Source organism: Salvia hispanica, chromosome 1, assembly GCF_023119035.1.
Source record: "Salvia hispanica cultivar TCC Black 2014 chromosome 1, UniMelb_Shisp_WGS_1.0, whole genome shotgun sequence".
NCBI classification, from domain to species: Eukaryota; Viridiplantae; Streptophyta; class Magnoliopsida; order Lamiales; family Lamiaceae; genus Salvia; species Salvia hispanica.
In genome coordinates, this window is record NC_062965.1 from 33,886,906 (window position 1) to 33,897,494 (window position 10,589).

At 31.7% G+C, this 10,589-nt stretch overlaps 1 protein-coding gene and 1 long non-coding RNA gene across 2 annotated transcripts; one reads left to right on the forward strand and one right to left on the reverse strand.

Annotated features, from left to right (window-relative positions):
• Window positions 1-4,903: 4,903 nt before the first annotated feature.
• LOC125204787 (actin-depolymerizing factor 5-like) lies at window positions 4,904-6,074 on the reverse strand. Its single transcript, XM_048103523.1, has 3 exons — window positions 5,968-6,074; window positions 5,628-5,887; window positions 4,904-5,311 (listed from the first exon to the last, which is right to left on the reverse strand). Exons 1-3 carry the CDS (start codon window positions 5,986-5,988, stop codon window positions 5,161-5,163), a joined length of 432 nt encoding a protein of 143 aa, XP_047959480.1. The 5' UTR covers window positions 5,989-6,074; the 3' UTR covers window positions 4,904-5,160.
• A 1,632-nt stretch (window positions 6,075-7,706) lies between these two features.
• Window positions 7,707-8,972, forward strand: LOC125204310. Its single transcript, XR_007173535.1, has 2 exons — window positions 7,707-7,851; window positions 8,588-8,972. It is a non-coding gene; the product is annotated as an uncharacterized LOC125204310 (long non-coding RNA).
• Window positions 8,973-10,589: the final 1,617 nt, after the last annotated feature.

A 10,589-nucleotide genomic window follows, 5' to 3' on the forward strand; every position in this document is an offset into this window, starting at 1 on the left:
ATAACAATAATTAAAATAATAATAATAATAATAATAATAATAGTGAAATTGTATAATTATGATAATGAGATATTTTCCGTACAATATTAATAGTTTGAGCATTCACATATTTGGACAAATCAGACAGTCATTTAGAATTTAATCGACTAATCATCCTTTTCTAATTAAAAGGCATGCGCATCTAAATATTGAGGGTGCGTGGATGCATGAGCCAACTTATTAAGTTAAAGCTTGGCATTTGCATGAGTCAACAACACATTTTAATCAGTGCTTACTCTTTATACACATAAATGGTAAAGTCGACCTAATCACCAAAATAAATTTATTTTTCAGAAATATAAAAATAAATTGGTATATAGATTAGATTTGGGCCGTACTTCTTTAGGCCCACATCCATATTATATAGGCTACCTTCACTAAGTTGGACAAGGCCCAGACATTCTCTGATCTCCACACCCTTAGCTAGTAAGCTTTCTTTTTCAGTAACGAATACTTGCATAGGGTTGGGCGGACATTTTTCTCCTGTGTGAAATATGTTTGTTTTTGACTTTTTGTAATACCAACAGACATCTTATTATGGGCTAAGCATAATTAGTGCACACCTATGGCTATGTATATCCTGTTTGATCTTAATTGTATAGTAGCAATTAATACTGTGTCTTCCTGTGTGAAACAAATCAAATTCAACTGACATCTGGTCCCGTCGTTCTGTTCATTTTTTATTTCATGCTAATTAATTTTATATAGTACTCCCTTTTTGTAGTTTAACCTTTGGTTTAATTAAATTTTAATTGTACTTAAATAATCAAATGGTGTTACATCTTAAAAATGTTGTCAAATCACCCAATTGGTGAACAAATCAGTGCTTCGTGCTAGCATTTTATATTGTTTTCTTACTGCCAAAATGCAACATTAGAATCTGAGGTGATGAAGAAAATTGTAACTCTTTAATTCCAGATCTAGATCCGTCCAGTTGGGCAACAAATGCTAACAATATTCATATGACAAATAATTTTTAGTTCATAAAGAGGTAGTTGGACAATACTCCGAAAATGATACTTCCACCGTCTCAATGTAGTTGAGTTATAATTATTATCGGATCATCCAAATTAATTGAATCATTTTTCTATTTTAGCTAAAAACTTTATTCTCTTTCGTACTTATCCTCTATTTAATTCTCATATTTTATTCTCTCTATTTTAATATTTAAACACTAGTTTTTTTAAATCCCGTGCTATAAGAAACGTCTCAACTTTGAACAAATAAAGTACCCACTTTCTTTATTTTCCTGAGAGAGATTTGAAGACTAGTGTGTCGATGTCGTGGCACCTTCTAAATAGTGTTTCAGTTATTGCTATTCCTTTGAAAGGAAGTCATAAAAGATGGTCCATAGCACCAAAAATGAACGAGATGCTAAATTTACTGCCAAAATTGTCTATATTGGTGGGGAAAATATAAAGTGCAAGGAACATTGTCATTTTCAAATCCACCACAAATTGAATAAATGGATTACATTAGATTAGATCAAATCAGATTAGGAGCTACCAAATCTCAATTATTTTTGACACCGACCCCACCCATCTTAATTAACAATGATCTTGATGCTCAAGCTTGATTACACCTTTATATAGGAGTATGCCTTTTTTTTCTCTCACTATCGCAAAGAGTGGGCATTTTTACCTATTAACACTATACATTACGTGCATTTTATAATATTCAATTAATACAATATGCATTAATAAGTTAATATATGTACTATAAAATATAAATATAAATATAAGAGTCCCGTTATATGCAAATCCACTCCTTATTGCCAAATCGCAGAACTTTACCAAATTTAGGTTTTTAGATTTAATTTTTTATGGATGAGATGCGCAAATGTATAAATTATTTTCGCCTTCATCACGAGCCTATTTTACTTCAGCCGAGGGAAAATAAAGCATAAAATATTTGGAGGATTTAACTTCATTCCAGTAGGTTTTTACTTCATTCCAGTAGGTTTTTACTTCATTCCAATAGGATTATTACTTCATTCCAGTACATACATGCTGTTTCGCCGATGGAGACGTCAAGACCATCCCGTCGACGCTGTGATAGTCCCAAAATTCCAGCCACGACAACAAAATGAAGTGATAGCCTAATTGGATGGTGTAAAATAATTGAATGATGGAATAAACTATTTATGTGTACAAACATTTGAAGTCCCACTATAAGGAAATAAGTACCTTGTCCAATGAAGTAATAACATTTTTTAATGGAGTAATAAACCTACTAGAATGCATTGCATTTTTTGAAGTGAAAAAGTAAAACTCAGTTCAATGAATTCAAATGAAGCATGTGTTGAATCATTTCAAAACCGACTGGAAGTAAGTAAAAACATACTGTAGTTTTAAGGTATTACGTACATGAATGAAGTAATAAACCTGCTAGAATAAAGTAAATTGGCTTTGTAATGAAGACCGAAATAATTTATACATCAGCGAATTTCATCAAAAAAACTAGATCTAGTGGCAATAATTTAATCTCTAGTCCGGTCTTTAAGTTGGTTCGATATCTTATCACAATAGATACATCAATTTAGGATAACTTTTAGGATAAAGCTATATGGCCACATTATGGCTGGCCATAATAGGATATTTTGGTCATTATACATTAGAAACAAATAATAAATTAATAAGTCTCTTTAATGTTTATGTGTTTTTACAAAATTACCCTTTACTTTACAAAATTTATTGAGTTAGGAATTCACGTGTGGGGGAATGGGCCTTAGGCGAATGGCTGGAGTTGGAAGTCATAAAGTTAATTTAATCTTTTACTTAACTTTATTTATTTTTAGGCACTTCTATTGTACTACTACCATTTAAAATAAAAATAACTTCTAAATTAATTTAGTATAATATTAATAGTGTAATTCCGTATTTTATCATTTATCAATTGTTATTTAAATATAGTATCTTAATGGATTAATATACTACTACTAAGTATTTATATAGGTGTTTACGGTGTTTAAGTCTGTATATTAGTAATTAGTAGTATGAAAATTATAGTCTAGTAGAGTATATTATTATTATTTAATATTTTAATATATTTTAAATTTTTATTTATATAAATGACTTAGATATTAATAAAAAATTGCTCTTAAATTCAAGAATAATTGAAATTGAAAATTTACATTTGAATCAGTATCAATTGAACCCCCAAATGAGTTGAATAGTCTAATAATATTATTACAATCATGTGAATGATACAACTTAGGTTTTCAAATTATTATAACGATCATTATATTTTTAAAACCACTTGAGTTATAAACTGTACTATGTCTCAATGTATTATAAATAGAGATATTTGCACATATTTTCTATTTGCATCATTGTGTTATATTGTAATGAGCTATGCTTATTCTATCGATTCCAGTTAACGATTATAGATTTTTCCGCTCCCTATTATCAAAGCTAAAATTGAATCTTAATCAGTTCTTACACTAATTTATCAGTTTTCAAAATAACCAAAATCAAGTAGTAATATTCAATCATCAATCCTTAGAATTCAATAATATACTATGGAATAATATGCAATAATCCACACCTAAAAGCTAAGATAAAAATTAGGAATAAATTCAAGATCATATAAAAGTTATAATCGCATGGAAGATTAATTGAGATCTCCAATTGAATTAAAGATCAATCAAAGACTAGCCATCGATTCAACAAAAATTTAAAAATTATATTCCCTTCGTCCCAGCTTAAGTAATTGACTTATTTTCGGCACGTGTTTTAGAAAGTAAAGTAAGAAAGAGAATAATATAGGGGAAAGTCCTCTTCTACATTATTCTCCTTCTTACTTTACTTTCTCTATACTTTAACTATTTGTTATCATTTTTCCAAAATAACAACAACAAAAAAAATCAATCACATGAGCTGGAACAGAGGAAGTACTTTAATTAATTTTCATGTGGAAATACCATTTATCTTTGATTCAATTTTTGTAATTGTAAATATTCAATAGTATATTATAGATTTAGTTGTATATAATATTTTATTATTGAGTTTGTTTATAACAATTAAGATTCATTGCTTTGTAAGAGCTTATTGTATCACTTGTACCTTTAAATGACAATTCACTTGGTATAATTTACTACCTTATTAAGTGTTCCCTTATTACACTTAAAATACGAATTTAATTTCACCAATTTATTTTAAAGATTTCATTTAATCTCCAACCATCAATTTTATAGTATATACTTTTAATATTGGAACAATCTTTCCTCAAAAAAATTTGAATTAATTTTAGTATAAAATAATTTTATAGTATAATGTCTACATTTATTTTATTTATAAGTTATTTAATTATTAATGTTAAATATAATATAGTTTAAATTATTTCATTTGATACCTATCTTTATATAGTATGAAATGAACGAGCTTTTAAATATCATAATCAAGATGGACTGTAACGATATAACAAAACGCAGATGTATTATTGGAGTAGTATTTAAATAAACTATTACCACCTTATTTAATCCCGCACCAACTTCAAATAATTGAGTTTAGGTTAATCACAATTCATACGTCCAACTTTTTACACCTCTACTCTAATTTGGAATTAGACCATTAATGGAAATTGCCAACCAAATACTCCTCCACATAATAATATACAAAAGGTAATTCTGTAATGGGGCCATGCTATTTCGTGGAGGAAATGGAAAAGAAGATTGCTTAAAGTTGTTTGCGTGAAGGCGTGAACTGCTTTTTAACTGCAAATTAAAAAGAAAAAAGAAAAAAGTTGCATAAGAAAAGAAAAGTAGGGGAAAGTGGGCCAAATTTTACAATACATTATTTACCCAAATAAGTATAGTAGATGAACTATTAGTAAGAACAAAAACTAAAGTAGCAAACATGGAAGATTAAAAAAAGGTGCTTAGCTGTCAAACGCTGCACAATAGTGATTGTTAAGCAAAAATAATTACTCACTAAGATTTCTGATTAGAGAGAGTAACAATGCAGTTAGCACCACATGCTGTAAAAAGGTGAGGATGGGACACACTAACAAGAAGAAAGCATAGATTCTAACTAAGTGGTGATTATTTAATTAATTGGATTATATATTATTCCCAACCATGATTTGATTAAAGATAATTATGAAAATGATGGAGTGATCAAACTATTTGACTCGCTCCTTAATGATATCGAATCCCATCTCAGTTGGATCGGTGGCTTGCAATTCATAATGGATTCCATCTAGTGCTCTCCTCAATCCATCTTTTGATGTTGCGTACAATATTTTTGCTCTTATTCGCGATGCTGTTGGGGCCCTGCATTTTAATACCAAAACAAAAATATATTCATATTCTTTTCACATTTGAGTCACATTGATTAATGCAAATACAGGTTATTTCATGATGATAGTTTTAAGCTAGTCAATTATGTCAACCTAGGCATATATGATTCCACCATATATAATTAAATTTGATGCATAACTAGAATCAATTCAATGAAAGGAGGGGTAAAATTGTAAATTAGCTCAGGCACGCCGACGTGCTGAACAAACAGAATTCCAGAAATTGAATGAGGAATCAAATTCAAATTCAAATCGAAATTGAAATTGAGGAGTAGATGGAGAGTAATTACCAGGCGATGAAGAAGATCTTGCTCTTACGACAGTTGTCGACGGTGACGAAGTCGAAATCGAAGACGGCGTAGCGGCAGTCGTCGTTTGGCAAGGCGGCGGCCATCTCATCGTAACCTTCGCCGGCGGCGCCGACCTTGTCCACCGTGAGGCGCTTGGAGCCTTCGTCTATCTTAAACACTATGTACCTGGACACCTTCTTCCACTTCATCTCCATGAACGAATTTTTGCACTCGTCCGTCACTCTCATCCCCATCGTCGCCTGCAAAACAGTGGATTATCACCATTTCCTAATTAATTACTATTATTCCAAAATCTAGAATAATTTGCTGTGTTGTTTACCATCTTGAAAGCCATCGCCATGGTGGTGGGTGGAAATTGGGGCTCCACTCAGCTACGCTGTGAGATAAGATCGGAGACGAGAAATTGAGAATGGTTGAATTTTTGAGGGAAACGTGTTTATATATTAAGCGTCATTAAGGAATTGCCCCTCACTTTTTATCGTAATTACAAATCAGGACTTCATCAGATTCATTATAATAATTCAGCCTCGATTCGCGACGTAAATATTCAATGAATTTGACTTATATATTAAATGACTTGTTTAACGGATTAATGTCGAATACTACTAGTCAAAGTATAAAATTTGAGTTTCGTAACCTTAGAATAAGTTTTTTTTTTTTTCAACTATTTAAAAAAACAAGAGAAACATATTCAACGAGTTACCACCGTTTACAAATGAGATAATCATATCTTTGTTGGGACCAAAATCAATGTACGAGCACATGACATCGAAGGATAGGTCTGTAAATGTATTTAAAATCGAGATTTGCAGTAATATCAATATTAGAAAACATGATATTGAATGTGTCCATGATAACTTTAATTTTCGAGTCTATGACACGTTAATGTTGTTTCTGGTTTATATATTTCTGCATTTTTCCTTTTGGGAATACAATAGCTGAAGACTCTAACAGTCATGGCATGAAAGGAAACAAAGGTTTTTTTTTCTTCTTTTCGGAGGGAATAACATTTTCTGTTAACACTGATTACTGATATATTTTTGGCATTGTGCACAATTATATCACCTTAAAATAATGCCATAAACTCCTAAGTCTACAACCAACCAAATCATGTACTTCATCGTTCCAATAAAAGACGTCTTCCTTATCTTTTTATTTTATCTTCTAAAGATGTCACATTTCCATTTTTAGAAAAAGTTATCTCTCACAATAATATATATATATATAGGGGAGTGTTATATTGCTAACTCAATGCTTAATTGCTAACTACAACTCAATAATAGCCATTAGATATTCAAACTAAAGGCCTAGATCATTAACCACAAAATGTCAATACGATCAACAAAAAACGTCAATAAGACTATAGGATTAATTCCAATAAAAATCAATAGGGGTATTAATGTCAAGTTAGTTATAACTAACTTTTAAAAGAAATCTCAAAACTTTAAATTCATATAACATATCAAATTAAAGATAATTTTATAAGGACAAATCCACTCTTAAAGACCGAACTAGAGACCAAATTTGGGCCCTTAGATCTTAAATTTGATGGATGAGATTAGATCATTAAGGGTTATTTTTCGTAGTTCATTATATAAATAATTTACTTCAACGCGGGGGTATTTAGGTCCTTTCGCATTGGAGATAAAAAATTTAGGGTTAAACCCATCCTAAAAATTTTACTCATTTCATATTCCCGCCTCTGCTCCTGCGCTACTTCTTCTTCTCCAAATCTCCAAATCTCCAAATCGATTCATCTCACTCCAATCGATTCATCATCAACTGAAATCGATTCAACAACTTCATCTCAGTAATCGATTCAACATCTTCATGACAGTTGAAATCGATTGTACCAACGATTCAGCATCTCGAGTCGCCGAGTTCAACATCTACAGCCAACGAGTTCAAATCCGATGACGATTCAAAAATGACTCAAACACTCAACTCTACTGCATCAGGTAATACACTGTTTTGAAGCTTTGCATAGTTCAAAAGTTTAATTTACTTCATCTATTTGTAAATTGGTTTATGATTTTTGTCTTATAAGTTTATCAAGTAGAGCCGAGGAAGGTCAACATAAGCTTCAAATATACTCATAGGCCGATGGACAAATCACAACTGGTCGAGAAAGCAAATCCTGAGGAAAGTTTCTCTACTGGTCGGTCGGAAGCAAATATTGCAAGTCAAATCCCTCCACCAAAAGGTAAATGAAGTGATAAGTTGTTATGAAGTAGTAAATTCATAGAATGAAGTTAGCTGTGTTTTATGAATTTGTTAACTGTACTGTATGAACAACTTAACCTATTTGATGAAGTTATAACCTCACGTACTGAAGTAATGTAAATCGATTACTTCACAATACTTTTGATATTTGGGAGAAAAGGTATAAAAAAAATGTGGCTGTGTAAATCGATTTAGTCCATTTCATGAGGATGTTACTTCATTTCACAAGGCTACTTCATTTGATGAGGCTATGAGTTTGGTGCTTGAATCATTTGAAATATGTGGCAAAAACTAATATGCATCTTCTTAATGTGATTTATTACTTCATAATTTGGAGATCAAATCGCAAAGGAAAGTTCGTCTGATGTTCGTATAAATTTTATTAAATGTGTTGTATGCATATTTTGCTAGAAAATAACATTGAATGAACTAACTAACCTATTTGATGAAGTAGTATTCAGAGGATGAAGTAACTGTGTTGTATGCATATTTTGTGAAGAAATAACAGTTGAATGAACCAATTCAGCTATTTGATGAAGTAATAACCTCATGGAATGAAGTAATATAAACTGACCTATTTTGTATGTACATTTAGTTGTGAATTATACCTTTAATGAACTAAAGAACCTAAATCATGAAGTTCCGAACTATTTTAATGATGTAACATAAACTATGTTTCAAATGTTGAATTGTTGTTATGTGTTTCTTGTATATAGGTGAAGAAAACAGTGGGGTCCTCTAACTCACAGTTGGGTGAGAAATCAAATTTGAGGAGCGAGATAAAGAGTTTCGGGAGATGTAGTTGAGTCATGGTAACATGCTGATGAGGACATTTGTGCAGTCCGTTCCCACGCCTAACAAATGGGTGGTGCCCAGAATCACGGCTCAGCCGATTGAGATGTGCTTGTGTGTCAATTTTGGATGATTTCTTGTATTGGACAAGTTTGTGTTTTTTCCTTTTTTTTTGTAATGGAGAGTTTGTATTGGTTATGGGGTTTATATAGTGAGGATGATTTGGTTTACAACTTTCACATATTGTTTAAACGGTTTTTACCTTCCCTTTTATTAACTCTGTTTGAAGTAATATTTCAGTATGATGAAGTAACTATCGTACTGAATGAACTATTTTTTACCTTGCCTTTTATTAACTCTGTTTGAAGTAATATTTCAGTATGATGAAGTAACTATCGTACTGAATGAACAATTTTTTACCTTGGCTTTTATTAACTCTGTTTGAAGTAATATTTCAGTATGATGAAGTAACTATCGTACTGAATGCACTATTTATTAACTCTGTTTGAAGTAATATTTCCGTATAATGAAGTAACTATCGTACTGAATGAACTATCTTTTACCTTGTCTTTTATTAACTATGTTTGAAGTAATATTTCAGTATGATGAAGTAACTATCGTACTGAATGAACTATTTTTTACCTTGCCTTTTATTAATTCTGTTTGAAGTAATATTTCAGTATGATGAAGTAACTATCGTACTGAATGAACTATTTTTTACCTTGGCTTTTATTAACTCTGTTTGAAGTAATATTTCAGTATGATGAAGTAACTATCGTACTGAATGCACTATTTATTAACTCTGTTTGAAGTAATATTTAAGTATAATGAAGTAACTATCGTACTGAATGAACTATCTTTTACCTTGTCTTTTATTAACTCTGTTTGAAGTAATATTTCAGCATGATGAAGTAACTATCGTACTGAATGAACTATTTTTTACCTTGCCTTTTATAGACTCTGTTTGAAGTAATATTTCAGTATGATGAAGTAACTATCTTACTGAATGAACTATTTTTTATATAATACTACTGGCAGGGTCTTCATGTACAAATGGCAGATGTTACATCGTCATCAAACTTCAGTGTTGACGCAGGTCTTATGGAAAACTTAAAAGCTAATATAATGGAGAAGGTAAAATCAGAATTTTCAGAAGTATACAGCTCAAACAATGAAATAGCTTGTCCTTGTAATGAATCATTTTCTAAATCAATATCAGGATTTGAATACACTATGTGTTGTTCAACATGGATCAAATGTGAGATCGCATATAGATAATGAGCCAAAGGATGATGGAACCAAGGTATAAATCTAAATTACATGACTAAAAATCTTTATCACCCTACTACACACAACATACAACCATGTGACATGATCCCTTTACTTGTTTGATCCATGTTTACAATGTCAAACCTAACAAGCACTGAATACTTTTTACTTCATTATATTTATAATTTGGTTCATTATGTAGAAGATCCAGTTCGCAAATATGAGCTGCGAACTCCAATTGCACCAATCCGTTCACAATCTTCAATGACAAAATATGAGCTGCTTCACCACCCCCTTCTCTGTGAAAAACACAATGCCATCTTTCTTCTCTCACTAGTCTCTGTCGACAACCTCTATATACTCTTTTTTGCTTCTATCCGATTGTATCCAGATTCACGACAATGCTGCCGTTGCCGCACCACCGCCTTCTCATGCCGCTGCTCGCCGCGGCGGCGGCGCTGGCGCTTATATTTGTATCCGTCGTCCTCTACCGGAAGATCACCCGCAAGAGGACCGTTCCGGCTGATCTGATGAAGCCTCCGTTTCCGCCACAACGCTTCTCCTAATCGCTCCTCCGCACCTCCAAATCGATCGAGAATTTGATGAAGATCGCGATTGTCCGGCGATGCAGATCGTGGATTGATGAAATTGCAAAAC